At 37.2% G+C, this 22,377-nt stretch overlaps 1 protein-coding gene across 1 annotated transcript in view; it reads right to left on the bottom strand.

The window, feature by feature from the left end:
* The window catches only part of gbe1b (glucan (1,4-alpha-), branching enzyme 1b), a 96,579-nt gene that overhangs the window by 25,706 nt on the left and 48,496 nt on the right, over positions 1-22,377 (bottom strand). The window contains exons 11-13 of the mRNA XM_060887981.1: positions 18,924-19,034; positions 16,252-16,423; positions 5,266-5,450 (exon numbers count right to left, since the gene is read on the bottom strand). Coding sequence (XP_060743964.1) covers positions 5,266-5,450; positions 16,252-16,423; positions 18,924-19,034 — 468 coding nt within the window. The remainder of the gene's footprint in view (positions 1-5,265; positions 5,451-16,251; positions 16,424-18,923; positions 19,035-22,377) is intronic.

Genomic DNA, 22,377 nt, shown 5'->3' on the forward strand with positions numbered 1-22,377 from the left:
TATATAATATTCTTCTTATAATCTAATCATAATTATATTATACAGGTCACCAAAATGGAAAACACTTAAAGCTAATCTGATTATTATTATTAGATGTTTACTAAGACTTGGAACAAAATGACTCACAGAAATGAACATTCACTCAAGCTTTAAAATGTCATGTAAAAAAATGTAAAAATGTTTGGACCATTTCCCATCACTACGAAAATAAGCTAACATATTAGACCTTAATGTCCACATATAATTCAGGAGGCAAATTCCCTAGTTTTTTTTAGATTAAGCAGACTTAATGACTTGGCCTGCATGGCACTTTTGTTAAAAGATTGAATCTTTTAGAAGCAAGTCCCTTAAGCCCCACAAAGCAACTTAAGATCTCCATTAATACATTTAAACCCTCCATTATTACATTAGATATCACTTTATCCAAGATCCTCTTAAATACAGCTAATGAATTATTTTTAATTTTATTATTATTGTTATTATTATTTATTTTTACTGAAAGTGCAAACTGCCTTGCAGTAAGTAAAGGATCAAGAAATTACAAATTGCTATTTCGTAACCCAGAGTACTTTGCTCGAGGAACACAACAACCTGTCCATTGTAGATCCTGCATGCTTATTAATGCTCACAGAAGCTTTCTGTTTCACTAATTATTCACATCACTTTTGGCTGCAGCCAACTAGGTCTATAAGGGATATGTCTACATAAGGCAACTAAAATATTTATTTTGGGACTCATTCAGAGTTAATGACCCACACCAATGATTAAAGTTCAAAAGCTACAATTATATTTCCATGTGTAAAGTTATGACTATTCATTGTTGGTTTATCAGCTGCTTAAGAAAATTTTCAAGAGTGTTGAGTTCACTAAATTATTATTTTATGATGATTATGTACAACACCTTCTGTAGCACATGTCTCCAAAGTTGCCAGATTATTCTTGAGAAGTGACCAAAATGTGTTTTTTCAACAAACACCTTTTTCCAGCCCCCCCGAAAAAAAAAAAAGATAATAATACTAGTAATGAAATTACTACTACTACTACTAATAATAATAAAAACAGGCACACAAACATGTTAACATAAGTAGGAAATAGTGTTTTTCCCTTGTCAAATAAGGCATTGACTCACATTTACATTTACATTTACAGCATTTGGCAGACGCCCTTATCCAGAGCGACGTACATAAGTGCTTAAATCTCTAACATTGAATACATTAATGCTGGATCACTAAGTTACATACTTAAGATACCATGAGTTTAAAACATTTGTTCAAAGTTACAATGAAAGTGTCAAAGGTGTTTTTTTTTTTTTTTTTTTTTTTTTTTTTTTTAAATGCAAAAGATAATGAAAGAAGTGCTAGTTGAAGTGTTTCCTGAATAAGTAGGTCTTCAACCGCCGCTTGAAAATAGCCAGTGATTCAGCTGTCCGGACCTCTAGGGGAAGTTCGTTCCACCACCTTGGTGCCAGTACAGAGAAGAGTCTTGTAGTATACTTGCCTCTTACCCTGAGAGATGGTGGAACCAGTCGAGCAGTGCTGGTAGATCGGAGGGTGCGGGGTGCAGTGCGAGGAGTGATGAGGGCTTTGAGGTAAGAGGGAGCTGGTCCATTTTTGGCTTTGTAGGCCAGCATCAGTGTTTTGAATCTGATGCGTGCAGCTACCGGAAGCCAGTGGAGGGATCGCAGCAGCGGGGTGGTATGAGAGAACTTTGGCAGGTTGAAAACAAGCCGGGCAGCTGCATTTTGGATCATTTGCAGAGGACGGATTGCGTTCATAGGTAGACCTGCCAGCAGTGCATTGCAGTAATCCAGTCTAGAAATGACAAGAGACTGAACAAGTACCTGAGCAGCCTGTGTGGACAGAAATGGTCGAATCCTTCTAATGTTGTAGAGAAGAAACCGACATCTTAACTTAACTTAACTTAACTTAACTCTTAACTTAATACAGTCTAAGTAAAATTAAATGAAGGTCATGGAATTGCATATACAATAGCCAATTTACTATAATATGGAATTGTTGAATAAAACAATTATTCTGATGTGTTTGTTAATTGATGAGCTCTGTTGGAAAGAAATCATAAACATAGCTTGAAGACCTGATACAACATTAATCTGCAACGCTTGCTTTAATTTATTCAATAAATTTATCAATTTTTTTATTAACAATTTGTCCATTTACGACTCTTTCGATGCTCCCAAAGTGGGGAAAAGATTTATTGATGATACAGTGGCAATATTATTAATTAATTATTTGTCATATTTATATAGATCTAAAAAATAAAGGATATATAAAATTATAATCCATAATTTTATTAAGTGCATTTTTACATTTCACAGTGTTATATATTGTGAGTATATCTAATTATCAAACACTGGTGTTGGATAAATCAAGCTGCTTCTCGCATAATTGAATACTGCTCAAGAAACATCGACTTAAGACTGCTGACTGGCCATAATGTACATTTTGTGAGAGCTGCAAAATGGGGGCAATTAAACATTTCTACAGGATGTTCATTAACATTTACATTTATGGAATTTGGCAGATGACCTTATCCATGGCACATTACAGAAGTGCTTTGAAGTCTTTGCCAATAATTACATCCTCATACTGGTTCACTAGGTCACAGACTAAAAGTATTATCAGTCTAAAAACCCTGCAGGGGAGGCTAGTGTAGTATGAAAACACAAGCATTTTTTTAATTAAAGTCTTAATTTAAATTCATGAAGACGTGGTGTCATGAAGATGTAGGTGTTCAGACTGTAAGTAACTGTTCAGACATCTTGGGAAAGTTCATTCCTGTACCTATGCACCAGAACAGAGAGGAGTCTCAAAACATGCCTTCTTTGTATCCTGAGAGACGGCGGGACCAGTCAAGCAGTGCTAAAGGACCAGAGAGAGAGTGTGGTGCAATGCGGGGTGTGATAAGTACTGTAAGGTAAGTGGGTGCTGGTAAATTTTTCGCTTTGTTGTCAAGAATCAGTGTTTTAAATCTGATGCAGGCAGTTACAAGAGGCCAGTCAAGGGAGTGTAGCAAAGGGTGGTGTGGGAGAACTTGAAAAGATTGAAAACAAGTGATGCAGCTGCATTCTCTTCGGGTGAAGAGGTTGAATGTTATGCAGAGGCAGACCTGCCAAGAGCAAGTTGCAGTTGTCCAATGATAAGGGACTGAACAAGCACCTGAGTGGCTTCTGTAGATAGAAAAGGACAAATCCTTCTGATGTTGTAATAGAGAAATTGGAATGTGGGTGTTGTATAAGCAGTGCGAGAGGAAAAAGTCAGTTGATTGCTGATCCTAAGGTTGCCTGCAGACAGAGTTGTCCAGGGAGAAGACAAGATCCTGTGCATCTCCTGGGATGTACAGCAGTTCAGTTTTGCTGCCATTAAGTTTCAGCTGATAAGCTGTCATCCACATAACAGTGGTATAAAAAACCCAGTCAAGGATATGATTTCACCAAGAGCTTTACTATAGAGGGAGAATGCAAGAGGACCAAGCATTAAGCCTAGTGGGACACCAGTAGAGAGATTGACAGGACCAAATATAGATCACCCCATGTCACCTGATATGACCATGCATCCAGAAAGGAAGCAAAGCATTGCCATGCTGTGTCACAAATTTCAAGACTTCTAAGGATCGGCAAGTGCGTCTTGTTAAAAAGAATGAGGACTAATGACAGTATGACCGATCTAGTGTCAGGGAGCTAATAATAATAATCCTTAAATGTGTAGACTAGAGTTAGCTAGGAGTGAACTTCTGACAAATTTTTTTCAGCATTCCCATGAAAAAGGTAGCAAAGTCACCAATTGACAAGGAGGATGGTGAAGAAGAACTGGCAGGTTAAAAAGTAAAGAAAATGATGTTGTGATGCTCGCAAGGATCATGTGCAGGGGCTTCCAGTGGATCTTAGCAGAAGTAACAGTGAGATGAGAATTTGGAAAAGTGAGTGTGGTATGAGATGAGATCTGTTTTGAGTTGTGATTTCCTCCACTTTTAGTCTGTTGCCCTTTAATTTCTCTGATTGCAGTGCAACACTTTCAAAATGCTATTGAAAAGGGCAAGATAGCTTCCCGGGTTTAGACAGAGGTCCATGGATGAGGAAAGTGGGATGAACAGATGAAAGTGTGTGTGTCTAATTCCAGTAGTAGAATGGAAAAGAGAGGGGTGATAAGGTACAGGAAGCTACAGAGGAAGGGGTAATAGAGTGGAGGATTCATTGAGTGGAAAAGAGATATTAATATTATTGATATTGATAGCTAATGATAGGCACGACCGGGAGGGCGATAATGAAGCAACTGATGATTAAAGCTGTGGAGTGGGGTAGCATTGATGTCTATAGCTAGATTACAATAAAGTTTTTATAATATAATCATTCATAGTGCACTTAGCAGTTGCATATGTTGCTATGGCAAGAATCCATCAAATTTATAAATCTGAATATAAAAAAAGGCACATTTCTTGCTGATGCATTTAGCAGCAGTTACAATCCACACTCCACCAAGGCCCCAAGGTCACAATCCTCCTGATGAGGTGAAGACATTGTGATCTGCACCATGGATCATACAGGAAAAAATCCTGAATCAGTTCCAAGGTCTTGCTCTTAAATCTTGCCTATTCAGTGCCATGCTCTCTGTTTGGATGATCCCATTACTGAAAACTGAGCAAGTGAGCCACTGAAAGCTGAAAGACATGCTTTTTTCCTCTTTTTTCATCACGTTTCTCATACTGTTCTAAAACGAGTCACCGGGGTGGAATACGGGACGAGACCTGAGTTGGTGTATCTGGCAATGCTGATGACTTAATGTGGCTCTTTGTATGCAGTGCTGGGTTCTGCTTCTAAAAGCCACAGAGTTTTGGTAGGTTAGGAACGGGGAAGAGGAATAAATAAAACGACTAAAAGGCCGTCTGGTTTGTTTGGGCCATGAAATTGATTTTGTTGAGAGAAGTGAATGAAGTATCATGTGCACTTGGTGTCAATGACTGAGTGTGATACGGTAAAAGGAAATATATATAGTGGAAAAACAAACAAGTGGGAGAGAGCAGGAGAGATCCATAAACACACAAGATATATGAATAGTGAGAGAAATGACTTCATTATGTAATGTGAAAATAGAATATTCTGGATAATGTTGCAGATAAATTGTTAAATATAAACAGAACATATTGTTATACAGTTTATTCTGTATGGACATTTTTACACTGCAATAAAAAGGAAGGAAAAATATAAAAATAATGCATCTTAGACACTAATATAAATACTGTGGGTCTTACTGGTGATGCAGAAAGCCAGCCATACTTGTCCTCGGTACGGTTCATGTCCCGGTCGAAGATGTATAATTGACGGTAACGCAGGTGATCTGTGTCCACTAGGTTAAACTGGCGACGTGCATAGTGGTAGCTCTCATTGTTCCCAACACGTGGGAAATCCAGCCACTCTGGATGGCCAAATTCATTACCTACAAACAGAAGGAGATGTTAGTTCACATATATTGTTAAAGTATATATACAAATTGTAATGTTTCCTTAATTGAGCAAGTCTACTAATGTAAAGACATTTACATAGACGGATCACCTGGATATACTCAAAATCTGTGATTTTTCCTCTTAAATGCGTACTGTTGAGTTTGTTTTTGTTAGATTAGTATAATGTGCACTAGCTAGAACTAGAACGCCAGATGACACAAAGTCTCTGCAAAGTAATTAATGTGCTCATTTCCCAAGAAAGGTGCTGCAGCATTTTAGAGACCATCTGTCTGTCTGTCTGTCTGTCTGTCTGTCTATCTATCCATCCATCCATCCATCCAAGAAGAGTGAAGGCTTTATTAAATGAACACCTTTGTAAAGCAATCTGACATCCAATTTAACTGAGGAATAAAACACAGTGGATATGCTGTTATAGGAAAATAATCAATGACTATGTATTGTGACCCAATGCAAAGTAGATTCAGGATTAATTGTAGATTAACCCTAACCCTAACCCCTTTACCGTTTCTGTTCGTGCTATTACTTCTAAATTATCCTTCCCTCACCAAATTTTTAAGGTATTTGGGTTCTGATCCATTCTTGGCTTTGAAACAAATGAGAAAACAAAAACAGCCCAACACAAAGCCGTCTGTCCTGGACACTTCCAGGATTTGATAATTATTTGATACAGCTGTAAAGTTACAGCTTTACCTCAGTTACAAAGTGCTGACACTTGACACTCAATATACAAAATGCATCAATATACGTCTTTCTGCAGACGAGGTCACCAAGACACTGATTATAATAAATGTTAAATGTAAACAAGTGTTAAATAAATATGTTAATAAAAATGTTAAATAAATGTAAACTTTACAGCTGGAACTACTCAACGAATCAATAACTCAACTGTTCTATACAAGGAATTTAAACAATGTGAAAAGATACAACCTTCAGTATTCGTTAAGTGTTCAACCTTTTTTTTAGCCATGTCTTTTTTTTTTTTTTTTTTTTTTTACAAAAACTAACGTAATTTTTCAGTGTAAAAAAAATAAAAAAATAAAAATGAACACATATGATCCACAGAGTTTATTATGGACAACATGGACAGCAAATGTCAGGGACGGCAGTTAATAAACAAAAACAGGTTTCAAGATTCCAAATCCCAACCAAACCAACATGTGAAGTAAAGAGCTCCGAACCGCAAAACAGGAACAAAGGTAAGACTTTACAAAGTGTACCTTGAAAACTAGAGTTATATCATCATTTATCATCTAAACCAAAACTAAAACAGACATTTGGCAAACTAACTAAAATGTCTAGCAATAATCTAATTAAAACCCAAGCTGACTTTGGTGTAAAAAGCTTACCCATGCATGTAAAGTGACAGTTTTTATACTGTCACTCACAAACTCTCATCACAAAACACCTCTTTTATCTAAACAACAATCTCAGAGCTGATGATGTATCCATTAGAAATCAAAGGAGAAGGACACGTGTATCGTGTGATTTATAGGAGTAGGGAATTAGTTTTCACTGAAATATAAAAAAAAAAGAAAAACATGAAAGAATGTTGAATAATTATAAACAGTGACCTTAAAGGGGAAGGAGATGGAGGTTCAGAAAGACAATAAAAGAGTTTGTGACACTTTTTTGCGACACTTTCAGTCTCCTAATGCAGACAAATTGCAATAACAGCTATAGATACTGGAGATTCATAACCAGTTTTCAAGCTGAAAAGTAAATTCAAATGTCATTTAAAGTTTAAACCATCATCTTATAAGGTGGGGATTTGGAATTCCATCACTCCCCATCTATCACTGCCATTATTTTGTACTGGTCCATTTAAAGTCCCCGTCATATCTGTACTTGCTAACTGATTCTTTTCATTACAGTTTCACATGCTGGTAATTTGTAATTTGTGGATTACACTGGTCGTGCTTCTGTGGGGTATAGAACTTTCTAGCGCTGGCCTTGGAGAAGATGACAGTGGAGAGAAGTGAGGAGATCACAGGGGAGGGCTGCAGAGTAGGACAGGAATACATTTTCATCCAGAACGTGAACAGAGGAATAAAAGCGAATGAGAAAGCGTGAGGCGACAGGCTTGTCGAGCAGTGTGATGAGATAATGAATCCGTCATCAGCTGACAAGACAACATCATAAAACAACAGTCGGGTAATTGAATTCTGAGGGGGCGCAGAGGAGCTCTGACGAGCGAGAGAATGGGAGCAAAACAATGGTGATGAAGTGTGTTGTTTATTCAGTGCGATGGAGAGCGTTGGGAGAAGGAGAGAGGAATGAAAGCGAGTGACCAGACGGAGCAGAACGGACAGAGGAGTGGCAGAGCTTTCTAATGAAATACATTAGCGATCTGTTAAAGAAGCATCAAACAATAAGCGAACTGTGCATTATGCATGCATTGTTACGCATGTTTATGAATTAGCAAGTCGAAAATCTGTCACCATCGAACAAGAAAATGCAACAGAGTGAGAACGAGTCAGCAACAGAGAGACAGAAAAAAAAGGAATAGAGATGGAGAGAATATGGAAGGGAGCAAGAACTAAAAGAAAAATGAACGTTTTTTACTACAAGATAGACAATTCTTAATCCCAAGATACAGACATGATTTGAAATCCCTAAAAAATATGGAAATGTAGGAGAGATAAGCAGGGAATATGAACAATAACAGCTGCAGAAGACAGAGCAGTCTCGCAAAACCTCAGAGGATGCTCACTTCCCACCGTGTTGCTTGTGTGCCAACTTCCCAAAGCAGAATGCAAAGCCTGCTTAGACAACTGCGTGCTTTACTCTCTGTTCCCTCCATCTGATTACATGATGTATCCTGGGAGGAACTTTTTCTCACACTTTTGTTCAAAAACTTCCTTTCTTCTGTGTACAAATGGAAGACACACAACACTTATGATCATAAGGGATAACAGTTTCCTTCAGTAACTGCTTTTTTCTGGTCAGGTTCATGATGAAGCCAGAGTCTATCCCGAGAAAGGAATATAACCTGGATGGACTTCGGGTCCATTATCATGCACTGTATGGACGCTGTATGGGGACATAACTGAATACAAATACATTATTCGGAATTTGGAAACAAATACAGATACACATAGGAAAAGCACTGTTCTGTTTTTTTTCTTTCATTTTTCTAAACTTGTTTTTTTTTTTAAACTTTACCAGAAAGGTTCACAGGGAATCGAGATAAGACTAGACGGGTGCACTGGGACAAGTTTCTTGCATAATGAAACAATAAGAATGCATGAGCAGGAGGTTTTTACTTTCAAACAGGCATGAGTGAGCACTCATATATGAAGCTCATGGGACAAACCAAGACCATGTTGTGTGAAGCATTTACAGCGTTTATTTATGACATGCTCACAGTGCCAGCATTACCTAGCTCTGTTCCCCTCCTTCAGATTTTCTAGTCATTCTGGACACATAATGGTAGTGTTATAAAATAAATAAAAAGAAATAAATAAAAGAAAGAAAGAAAATAAATAAATAAATAGATAAATAAAATTCATTCTGATTTAAGTCATGTCTACTTCCAAATACTCACATGCAAGCTCTGAAAAAACTTCCTTTGGCTGAAAGCTTTATATTTCTTTATATTTTGAATTTTAAGTTCAATCCAAAATCCAAAATTTCAGCTCTTGTATAAATGCATGGCTCGCACCGGCTACAGTTTAAGACTTTCGAATCTAAAAATTATTCCAGGAGTTTATCGACAATCCTGCTTCAAAGAACAGAAACACCTTTAACATGCTATTTTGTGATGTAGCACAAAGTCTGCCAAGATCCCCATAAATCCCACCGAGAAACTCGGACTGAGGTTGGAAACTTCAGTAACGTAGTCTTCACTCAGAGGGAGAAAGCATAGTTAGAGGCCAGTGTTTGCTTAGTGAAGGTGAACGACTTGAAAGTCAAAGTAAAAAAAAAAATCTCCCAGCATGCATCTGTGCTTTTTGGATTTGACAGACAGAAAGTCATCCTAGATTAAAAAAAAAAAAGCTGTTATGCCACAGCTTTAGGTTTATCTAAGATTTAGGTTTATCCAAGATTTACGTTTTCCCTTCTACTTATTTATATATACATGTTACACGTATTACTACTTATTTATACACGTTTGCACGATTACATGCAATTCGTTTTTCATCAGATTTCTGAATATCAGCTGCTAGTTCACCGTCACCTCTTAATAAGGTGACTTTCTGCTAGCAACTGCAAGTTATTTGAAACATCACATCACGGACATGAAGACAATTTATTTCCTGTGTTTAAATGCACGTTGCGTGTCAAGCTTGTTTTCTGATCCATTACCTATCCAGAGTTCAGGTCCGTATTCAGCATCATGTGCTTATTCACTTGTATGCTTTGCCTGAAGCAGTTCGGAAAAGTGGCTCTTAAACAAACTTCTAAAAGTTTCTCAGAAATGTAGAAGGAACCTAGCTGTCAGTTATGCAAAGCTTTTTCCTCAGACTTTGTGAAACTAGCAGAATGCTTGCATGACTTTTCTTTGAATTTGTTCCATATTATAATATAAACTAGTTTATAAGATAATAAATATATTACAAATGTAACGTCAACAGAGTGCCTTTTTTCGCTTTAGAAATAAAAACAATATGGAGCACATATACGTAGCAGACTATGAACAATGTAGTATTTATCTCTGTTATTCGGGCAGTACAGATCTGTAAAGGTCTGGAACATCATTTCCTGTTATTCACAGATCACCTTTGAGGTTTGCTGCCTGACAGGACACTTCAGATTTGGAGAGTGACTTTTACTGCAGTGAGTTCAGATATTCAATAGGTTTCAGTAGTCTGACTGTCAGGAAGAACAACAACAAAATGTAAATGAACTATTTTCACAAACCAAAACTAAATCTTGTCTAAATAATGATCGGTGCTTCAAAAGCCGTTGGCTGAGTGGACAAAAGACAAAAGTTTGCCTCATTTCACATTTGCACACTCACTGTGCAAAGATGATTATTCAGTAAAATTAATTAAGATGCAGCGCATGCCGTGCAATCGGGTGAGCGCTCAGCAGGGGGGGAGACGAGGGGGTACTGGTGTGCTTGTCTGTACAGTTCTAGATACACTCTGGATCTGTCTCCTTTAATCTGCATCATGTCGTGCATTGTGGTGATGCCACATGATTGGCAGATTAGATAACTGCAATGACAGTGTAAGAGATTCTAATAAAGTAAAAGATCCACTGTGTACATGAGAATCTTGCTTAAGAAATCAACAGTGACTTTCTGCCAATTGCAGGATTTGAACTAGTGACAGCTTTAACATTGACCAACCAATCTCCAGTGTATCTCTGGGTTTTGGCAATATACATAGATCAGAGAACTACAGGATTTCCTGGAGACAAACATTGGTGTATTCTTTGTATATATCTCACTCACAGCTCCACTCACCTCTACATTTATTACCTTAGCTACTTAAGATAAAATAATGTTTCTATACAGGACAGATCATTATAGTAGATTCGTATAGATTATTGTAAGAAAAACAAACAAACTAACTAACATACTATCATACTTGGAAGCACAACCAAGTTGTTGCTACTCAGTTAATTTCTCATTTAACTGAGAACAATCTCTTTGAGCCTTTGCAATCAGGCTTTTGTAAATTCCATAGTACAGAAACCGCCCTGGTCAGGGTTACAAATGACTTGTTAACTGCCTCAGATTCTGGCTGTCTTTCAGTATTGATCCTTCTTGATCTCAGTGCCGCATTTGACACTGTTGATCATTCAGTTTTAATTTCTCGTCTTGAAACTTTTTTTGGTGTCTCTGATACTGATTTAAATTGGTTTAAGTCCTACTTCAAAGATCGGAAGCAGTTTGTTGCCATGGGTGGATTTAGATCGGAGGTTAACGTTGTTCAATCTGGGGTACCTCAGGGATCAATCTTGGGCCCTCTGCTTTTTAATATTTATGTTTTTCCTCTTGGCCAGCTTTTGAGATCACTTGGTCTAAAATTTCATTTTTACGCAGATGATACGCAGATCTATATTCATTTTAAATCTAATGAAACTGTGCCTGTTGATTTCCTTTCTGAATGTATTTCTAAGATGAAAGAATGGATGACAGAAAAATTTCTTTGTCTTAACAGTGAAAAGACTGAGATTATGCTTGTTGGCTCACCCCACCAACTACGCAAAGCTGGGTCAGTCAAGCTAACTCTTGATGGTTCAAATGTGGAGTTTCAAACAAAATCGAGGAATCTAGGGGTAATTTTGATGCCAATTTAACGTTTGAGCCACATATCCAAAATACGGTTAAAACTTCGTTCTTCCATCTCAGAAATATTGCCAGATTGCGTCCAATTCTGTCATTTTCTGTTGCTGAGAGACTGATCAACACTTTTGTGTTTTCCCGTATTGATTACTGCAATGCCTTGTTGGCTGGGGTGTCTAAAGCTACCTTAAACAAATTACAGGTAGTGCAAAATTCGGCGGCGAGAATACTTACTAGAACAAAGTTAAAAGATCACATTACTCCCATTTTGGAGTCCTTGCACTGGCTCCCTGTTAGGTTTAGGGTTGATTTTAAGATTCTGATGCTTACCTACAAGGCCTTACATGGGTTAGCTCCTCAATATTTGGCTGATCTTTTGATTCCTTATATTCCATCTCGCGATCTTCGTTCTTCGGAAACTGGTCTTTTAACTGTTCCTTTAACTCGTTTAAAATCGATGGGAGATAGGGCCTTCTCTTCACTAGCTCCAAAACTGTGGAATTCATTACCAACTGAGATAAGGCAAGCAACATCTCTTGGCACTTTTAAATCTCTGCTTAAAACTTATTTTTTTAGGGTAGCTTTTAATTTGACTAATTGTAATTTTACATAGTGCTTATTTTATTGTCTAATTTTGTTGCTTTAATTTTAATCTTTATATTATGTGTGTAATTTTGTTGCTTTTATTTTGCTTTTGTAAAGTGCTTTGAGATGTTCTTTTAAAGGCACTATAGAAAATAAAGGTTATTATTATTATTATTATTATTATTATTATTATTATTATTATTATTATTATTATTACAACAAAGCAGGTTGCCTCTCTGACAGTAAAGATGATCTGAAAAGTTTCCCTTCTGTAGAAATACATTCCTCCTGTTTACCCGCTGTTTTATAGCTGGAGCCAGTGAACTGCTTGATTGCTGACTCCCCATGTGTGAGGGAGTGTGTTTTAGCTCACACTTCTGTTACAGTGCTTATCTGTCTCTGTGTACAAACATGGCTGCTGCTTCGAAGTGGAGCTTTTAGCTCATGAGGCTCGCCTATTTGCCAGAGAGTAAACAGATGGGTTTTGGTGTGGTGAGAGTGGCTTAAATTGATTTGCTTGCTCAAAAAATTTGTTCTTGCTCTGCACTGGTTAAATGACTCCACACACATTGATCCATTGACATGACATGGGGTCCTATATTTACTTCTTTTTTTACCCCTTCCATCTCTTTTTCTATCTTGCACTTGTGCATTGTGCACAGTGAAAGCATTAAAAGGGCTTTTACAATGAAGTAGCTTTGGAATCAATGTTTACTTTCTTTATCAGAAAATTAGCAATCGATAGAAGAATGCTGGTAATGAGCACCACAGAGACACTGATGTCTCGACTAAACGTGTCTGGACGGTAGGATGAGGACTCCTGGGTGGCACAACTGCAAAATATCATCCTATTGTTGGGGGATGGTGCCAACTTGGTGAAAAGGTTGCTGATGAAAGAATATCATGCATATTATTACCAGTTAGAGCTGTTCAGCGTGTTCAGAGTCTCTGTGATGTTACATAAGCAGCAGTTTGAAAAGATAACAATTGCATGTGTCACGAGAGACTTGGCTCATGGGTAAGAGGCAGCAATGACTAAACTGTGAAAGGTATGGGTAAGAAAAAAGCAGGATGCTTATTGCTTAATGTATGCATCATGTTAAGAGGAAACACATTATTTAGAGTAAGATACATTATTTAACAGTTAAGTTCTTGTCCATGCATTTGATTGGTTAACTGTTGTTAGTATCTGGGGCATTTCACTGTTTGTTTACAATAGCTAGGTTCTACTGAAAGCTGTGTAGCTGTTGGAAACCCAACAGTTCAACATAGTCTTTTTTCATTTTAACGTTTAACTTTAGTAGTTAATAATAAGCTAATTTAAAGTCAATGAATAATTTCAGTGTTACTTTAGATGTTCAGGAAAAGTAGTTTGGAATCTAACTGGTTTTTGTTGAGAATCATTGGACTTGCACAAGAACAAAGTGTCACGTGACAGAATTTACATCATATGCATTTCCAGAAAAGGCAACAAAAATATCTTGTATCATGTTCCTGTAGAAAAAAGAGGAAACGATTTGCAATTAATGCAATCTCAGCATCCTAGAATATGGATGTGTATGCAATCATGTGCAATGTAAACCTGTGGCAAGGAATTATGGCATACAATTTCATTTGGCAGATGCAGTGTGCACACAGAATATACACATCGATACACATGGATGATTGTTATAAAGTTTCCTGCACTACTCTGTACTTCGCTCAGGTTTACGCTGTTTATGCACGATCACTTTAATGACGTTTTGCACAAAAGTCACACTGCTATTGAAAGTGTACACATGTTTATAGCTCTCTAATTTCTCTATTTGCACAATGCCATTACTATCTGCAGTCTGGTCGGTGCTATATTTTCTGTATCAGTCTTGTAGCGTATTGTATTGTTTGTATAGGTTCCAAACAAAGCCCCCATGCTGCTCTATGTAGCACCATAGTCCTGAAGAAACGTTGTTTATATATACACAATAAAATCTTCTTGACTTGACTAGACATTGCAAGCTTGATCCACTTTCAGGCTGGAACCGGTGGTCAGTGCCAACCAGGATGTGTGCGACATTGGACCAATTATTTGGCTCAGAATCTCAAACGTGAGCCATAGCTTCCTAAAATGTTGTAGCCAGAGACTTTCTGTGAATTATCTCTCCACCACTAGCTCCCAGATCACCCTATTGCATGCTTTCTCCCAAACCCACAGTCTTTATCATATCATAGTTAATTGGAGCCCTAACCAAGCCAATCCAAGATGTGATGCTATTCCTAAACTTTTCTTTCAATCCAGTGGCATACATATTATATCAAATGTTGTTAGAAAAAGCTTTTTAATCAGTAGCTAGTAAACCAATCAGTTTTTTAAAGAAAAGGGAACAGACCCAAATAAGTCTGTTTGCTTTGCACAACCTCTGTATATAATCTTAATTAGAAGTCATGTATTCAATCCATTTTTTTAATTCAGCTAAGCTTGCGCTCTTGCAGGGCAGGAACGTTGCATGCTTAACTATTTATAAGCAAGTAAAATATAGTTTAATAATTAATGATCCATGATTAATTAAACATTATATATAAGTTCTTCAAGTATTTTAACTTTTTTTATTTGTATCAGTAAATACAGGATAAGGATGCACTATTTTTAAATATCAGGTTATGGTTAATTAATTAAATATTAATTAGCATGTAATCTAAAATTTACTAATGAATTATTGGAAATAATTATTACTCACGTTTGGAATGATGTTCATAGTTTACTTATTAGTAAGCATTTAATCTAATTTATTAGCATATGGAGCACATAATATACATTTTACTAATTTCTGGGTTATAAAATGTCCTATTATCACTCTTTAAATTTCTATATATTCCACAAATGTCCAAAGTTCAGATCTAATACTAGTGTTGTTTCAGTCATCCTAAAATCTAGCTTATGTCCAGACAGGACAAGACCGACATCAGCTTCATACCGATATTAAAACCATAACTTGGAAATATTCTATCCTGAAACTCTTTCACTTTTTTCTTTCTTCAAAGGCATGTATCCTCATACACCTTGAAGAGGCGTGACTAGAAAAATAACAAACAGCTGGTGAATAAATACAGCCATACTCGTGCGTGCCAAAAAAGTGAATAAAGAAGATTTGTTGAAATGAACTATTATGACTCCACATTTCACAGCATGACTGTTGTAACTTCAGAAATTCAGACGACCCTCTTTGCCTAAGTGTATAATTTCAGTATGATTTCACATGTTTTGTAGCTCATCAATGACCGAAGGGCCATTCACCTGATCAGTAGGTGGGGCTAGAACACCATGCAAGAACGTATAGAACATGTCTAGGTCCTTTGTGAGAAGATATGGAGAGAGTGTAATCGATACTCAGCTGTGGTTTCAGTATCATAAGAATAAGCTTGGTGGTCTTTATCAAACAGGCAGACATCAAACAGTACATAAAAGTGCTATCTCGTGCTATCGTATAGACACTTTACAGTACAATACTAAGTAATAGCTTTTAATGTATATTGATAATGAGAAGATGAATCTAAAGTACAGCAAGGGATTACTTTACATGCTGAAATTTAATATGTGTAAAGACGAGAATCTGTGAAAGGTAAAGACGAGAATCGCTGAGGCTTTTGTTAGCATAAGAGTGACACTGAACAAACTTCAGGAAAAAAGAAAATGTCTAATCTTACAAATGAGTCCTAATGAGTTAATTGAGCCCTAATGAATTAATTGAGCAGAAAAGTAACTAGTGAATTTCTATCCACATTTCCGGTACTTTTAGGTGCTCAAGTCTACCAAATTGAAAGAAGTCAGTGACACCACTTTTGCTTGAAAAACACGGTAATCCAATATACAGTATGATAATGATAGAGTGGTATCAGTTTCCACTAGAAATTAGTCTTAATAATTAGATTTAAAAAAGACTAGTTAAAAAATAGTTAGTGTCTATAGATAGACTCACCCATGAAGTTAAGGTAGCCCTCCCCTCCCAGGCTATGCGTCAGGAGCCGGATCATCTTATGCAGTTGAATGCCCCGGTCAATGACAGGGTTCATGGGAATTAAGGCACTCATGTTGGTGTACATGTCTTTATCCATCAGCCAGAAGGCCAGGGTCTTGTCTCCTACCAGAGCCTGTCAGAAAACACATGTGGTACATTAGTTGTGTGTTTATAAAATGATTACGAATCCCGGCTTATCGGTGTCACCTGTCACTGACGCAAGGTCTGGGTTCTAGGATACAAAGTTTGCATTGAACCTGCTGTCAAGCTAAGCAGTCAGATGGGTTTGGATAAAATCTGATAAAAAAAGGATTAGATCATGTGTAAGTGTGAACACATGACAACTTGCTATTTTGAAGGAGTCATAGCATCAGAGCGTGGAAATCAGTCGATGTCTTGTTACAGGTAGAGAAAATGTATGAACCAGTCACTATATCGTCGTTTTAATAAAAGGCTTGATAAAGCATTTCAATGATATAATCAAATCGGATGAATCGAATTGAGTGAGTAGGGTTGGGGACAGTTAGAATTTGCTTTGTCAAATAATTTCTTTGATGATAATTGTACATTTTTTTAAATAAAACCATTGTGTCAGGGAGATATAAAAATATTTTTTGTTAATGAGCCATATTACACTTTGTCCAGCGTGTAGTGGGGCAGAATGTTAACTCCTCTTAAATGCCTTGATTTACTGACATTTATCTGAAAATCATTGCATATGTATTCAGCCATGTTGGCGATGAAAGACCTAAATTAGTGCTTTTGGAAATTGTCCTGGTTGTAGCATGGATTACTTTAGCTTACTAATATAGAATTTTATCTCACTAGCATACAGTATTTTGCCAGTAGCTGAGTTTATGGCCTTGAATATGAGACCTTTAATTAGGTCTTTTTTTATTTTTCAGTTCAGTTTCTGTCCACAAGTTTTACATTTAGAACATTCCAATTTTACTCGTTGACTCGTATTTGATTATTAATTACAGAAAAATATAAAAATGTGGATGATATTGTAAAATTATTCACTCATCATTATTCACAACCTTAAATCCTCAAGTTGCTTCTATCCCTTAAATTCCTACTTAGTCCTGATAAATCCATATAGTCACAATTTGTTCCTCCAAACAGGAAAAAAAGAACCTTACATGTAAACATGATAGAATAAATGGTTAGTAAATGACATAAATGGCATATAAAATGCTGATCGTTATAAAAAATAAAAGACAGAGTATTGCTGGCATGTGTTATTGTTCATTCCTATACTGTCATGTTCATTTGCAAATTTACAAGCTCTAATACTATTTCTCACTGTGCCTCCAAGCTTGACATATTAATAAGGACGTTGATTCGGTTACATTGGACGTTTTTGACAGTGAATGTGACAGTGATCAGAGCTAAAATGAGTGGGAAAAATAATCCACATTTAGTTTAAGTCTTCAATACGTCTGAAGATGATAACTTTAAACAAGAGACAGTGGGTCCCTGAGTGCCACACTTGTGAAAAAAAAACATTGACTACAAAGCAGAGACATGCCATGAGATTTGAGCATACAAAGGTTACGGTCAGTGCAAAGCACAACTCTGATTGGCTCTGAGCCTCAGGGAGCGTCTGTGTTCCTACACTAAGCTCAGGTGGTCATGTACTCCTGTAGCCAGCTGAGAAGATAGTGTCCTCCTCTGAGACTCTCCTCAAGGCTGTGAGACTGGCGGCTTAAAAAGACAAGGCAGACCTTCCTGTGCACTACAGAGAGAAGATAAAGCCTTTACTTTCTTAGTAGCGCTGGAATGCAGTAAGCTGGGAAACGTAGAAGAATTGGGAAGTGAAAAGCAAATTAGCGAAGAAGCAAACACATAAAACTAAGTTCGAAATGCAAATTTGATGAATGCTTCACTAATGCAAGTTTTAGCTCATATTTACCGCGGTAATGCATATTGAGCAGCAATCAGTATTATCGGGCTTTGCAAATAAACAAGAGTGAAACACAGCTGCAGAAAACAACTTTCAAGGATTACAATATAGACTCTGAGAATAGAATTTTAATTATTACAAATTTGCACCTCTATGCTAGAGTACACTATTATAAAAGTAAACAAAACACATAACATGTTCACAGCACCTGAAATCGGGCTTTAATTATTTTAGATTGCGGTTACTAATTTGGATGCATGCATCTTTAAAGTTCCCATTCAAGGTGCATTTCTACCTCATCATTTACTTTACTGAGCTTTATCATATTATTTAAATACTTTAATCTCACTCTCTGACTTATGAAACAATGAAACGCGCTGGATATCATGTTACATGTAATACGATCTGAGTGGAATTTGTAACTATCCCATGGTGATGGTTTCTGAGCTTTCACATGTATAAGGGTGCTAAACTGGCACCATAGGATTTGAGCACCTGCATTTGTTATCTCATGATGATGATGATGAAAAGAAAGCAAATAGATTTTTTTTTAAAAGCTGTGGAGCGTGTAAATGCACAAATGTGCAGACATGTTGGTTTCTAATTCAGCCCTCGCCCCTAGAGTCTCTCAACCTATGGTGACACCAATTTCCATCCCAAATAACACATTGATTACATTTGATCCTCTTGGCCCTGTCTGGGGGAATGAGGGTTACGGAGGCCCTACCTGGTCGTGGCTCTCAGCATACGCGATGCATTTCTCCCCATAGCGCCTGTTGGTCAGAGTATGCACAATGTTGCCCATGTTCCAGTCTTCATCCTTGACTTCTTTTATGATCTGTGGGGAAAACACACAAAAGAAAGACCACACATCACAGTTTTTGGGGGGGAGAGGGGGCAAAACAATATTTTATATTCTGATTGGAGAATTGAGAGATTTGAGTCCCACACTGCTTCCTGGATGCATGCTTCTCATCCTTACTTCCCATTCTTTCCATGTGCTCCTTCTCAGGTCTAATACACACAGGCATTTGGCTATGTCTTTGATTTCAGTTGAGCTGGCTTTCATTTCCCTGCTGTGGTCCCCTGCTCGGCAGTCTTCCTGCAGCTCTACTGAGCGATAATGTGCCTCAAGGTCAGGATTACAGTAGAGTAAGGGAGATGGCAGAAAGTAATAAAATCTTCTCTGCAAATGATGAATGAACACTGCTCTCTTATTGAACAGCAACGTATTATACAAACATGGACTGGAAACTGCTTCTAGATGCATTTGTTCAAAAGCAACTCCCTAGTATTTGTCTATATGTCTGCATGGAATTCCATTATTACTGCAGCACTGTCAGTCATGCATTTTAGACCTGCTCTATGCCGGATATCCCACTGCGTAAATTCAACACTGCTGAACTCATGAAAGTTGGGTTTCTACTAGAAACAAGACTCCCAGGAACCACAAACATCTGTACGACTAAAATCTTTTTACGATCTTATAAATCTACCATCTGTACGTGTAGCTTCCTCATTCACATGCAAAAGTCAGAACATTATATAGAACTTAAAGGCTTGATATACACATAATTATATTTATAAATTATTCAGAATTCAATTTTTTTTTTTCCTTCTTTCGGCTGCTCCCTGTTTGGGATCGCCACAGCGGATCAAGTGGTCCACATATTAGATTTGGCACAGGTTTTAGGCCGGATGTCCTTCCTGACACAACCCTACTATTTTATCCAGGCTTGGGACAGGCACTGAGCCACGGAGAATAGATCCCGGGCCACGGCAATGAGAGCGCGGGATCCTGCCACTTGACCACCAGGAGACCCTGCAGCATTAAGTTAATTAGGTATGTCATAATCTTGCTTAAATCATCAGCTTCACTTAAAAGCCAGAACAAGACCATCAAAGGCTTACGTTATGCTAAGCTAAAAGCATGATCTAAAGACTTTTGTACTAACAGACGGTTCTGCTGCATAACGTGAATGTGAGCACACAATACATTTACTGTTTAAATAAAAAAACTCAGGAAAAAAAAATTCAGAAATACACAGATACTGCATACTACTGGAGACACTGGACATGAGTCAACAAAAATGTTGACATTTCCTTCAAGCATGTTGATAAATTGCAAAGAAGACACTACATACAACTAAAATTAACCAGTAATTACACTTAGCAACAAGAAAGCAGTTCATAAACCAAACATTTGCAGCTGACACCATATTGATAAACATCAGCACGGCATAGCAACTTGTAAACTATTAGCAACATTTTGACGTGGTATATACCTCAAGAGAGGGCTGTTTATATGGAAAGGTCTTGTAAACATGGTAAACACAACCGTATTTGAGCGTAGCATAAGCGTTCCTCACATTTCTGAGTCGATAAAATATCTGCTCTAATGAAACAGTTCAGTCTCCCTGGTTGCCCCAGGCTGTTTGTATGAGTGGAAAACAATTTGTGTGAACCATCAATATCTTATGAGGAAAATGAGGTGTCTCTACCTGCTGTCAATCACGTTCAGAAAGCTTCCCATCTTGGACTAGCATTCAGACATTGTAGTCTAGGCAGCTAGCGTATGAGTTTTGGGGATTATGGTGTGCATCGTATTTGTTAGGATTTTCAAGACAGATTAGATTCTCCAAACTGCTTTCCACCCAAACTGCTGTCTGTACATTTTACAACAGGAAACATCTTTTTCTGACTTCTTAGTTGAACTATCGAGTTATCAGCATTACTAGAAAGTTCAACTAAGAAGTCAGAAAAAGATGATTCCTGTTGTAAAATGTACAGACAGCAGTTTACAACAGGAATCATCTTTTTCTGACTGCTTAGTTGAACTATCGAGGTTTCAGGATTACTAGAATGTTCTGCGCACCCTGTCAGCCTGACAGTGTGTCTGTTTTCATCGTGACTAGGGATGGACAGGAGAGTGACACACAGGCAAACCTCTTTAATACCCCACAAATGCACAATCGATAGGGGAATAAAAAAAAAATATATAAAAAAAAAGATAGCAGGTGTTTCACAAACAAGCACTTTAGACACAACAAAAGAACTAGAAGAAGGCCATGTCTGCATCTCCTAGCAAGCTGGACCTGATGCTCAGTGAGAGAAATGAGGGACATATACATTCATGTGTATGATACATTCTGATCTTGCTGACTCTATTTAAAATACTGCAGGATTAATGTTGGGCAAAACCTTGGATAGATGTTTGAAATGCTTAACATATCTGGACCCTTCTGTAACCAACACAGCATATAACTTCATTTCTGACCAATTTGAGTTGGACCTGTATCTAGGGGTAGGAATGTAATGAATCAGATCAGAGAAAACATTTAGGGTCTGATACTTACACTGTACAGCGCTAAGATCAGATGAAAAAGTCTCACTCCTGACATCTAACTCTATCATGTATAATTCCCACAACATTCTCAGTGAGCACAAACTTTGGTTGAAACAAGTTGGAACTTTATCTGGACCACTTATTATGGGAAAAAAACAAGAAATAAAAATGAAGCGCATTCCAAATCCAGAAATAAAATTTTCTACCTAAGCTCTTACCTAAGACAAAACACACATGCTCCCATGTGGTGAAGAAAAACTCTCATGACTTTATACACACGGTACAAAAACAAGTGTGGTTTTAGAACTCTAATAAAAACTTGAAAGCTCCTGGTTACACGAACATACTTAATTATATAGTATGTCGTTATAGAAAGAAAATCCTTAATAATCACATGATCCGGTGTCACCCAGATGAGGATGAGTTCCCTTTTGAGTCTGGTTCCTCTCAAGGTTTTTTCCTCATTTCACTCAGAGAGTTTGATCTTGCCACAATCGCCTCTGGCTTGCTCATTAATGTTAATAATAATTAGGATTTTAAGCTTTATGATTTTTATATTCCTATAAAGTTGTTTTACGATAACATCCCTTGAAATCCCTATACAAATGAAATTGAATTGAATATAGAGTTCATTCACAGCTCTTCCTCCTTTTAATAAAAACACACACATGAAGAGTTTCCCCTTTACTTCCACTTTAACCTTAGCATGATCAAACTTTGCTTGCCCAGGGCTAGAAAGTGAAATAAAGGAAAAAAAAAAATCACACTGCACTTCACTCATGCGCAAGCCCACTGAGAGCAATTACTTTGAAAACACAAAAATGGGACAAAGTCC

Source organism: Tachysurus vachellii, chromosome 15 (assembly GCF_030014155.1).
Source record: "Tachysurus vachellii isolate PV-2020 chromosome 15, HZAU_Pvac_v1, whole genome shotgun sequence".
Lineage (NCBI taxonomy): Eukaryota > Metazoa > Chordata > Actinopteri > Siluriformes > Bagridae > Tachysurus > Tachysurus vachellii.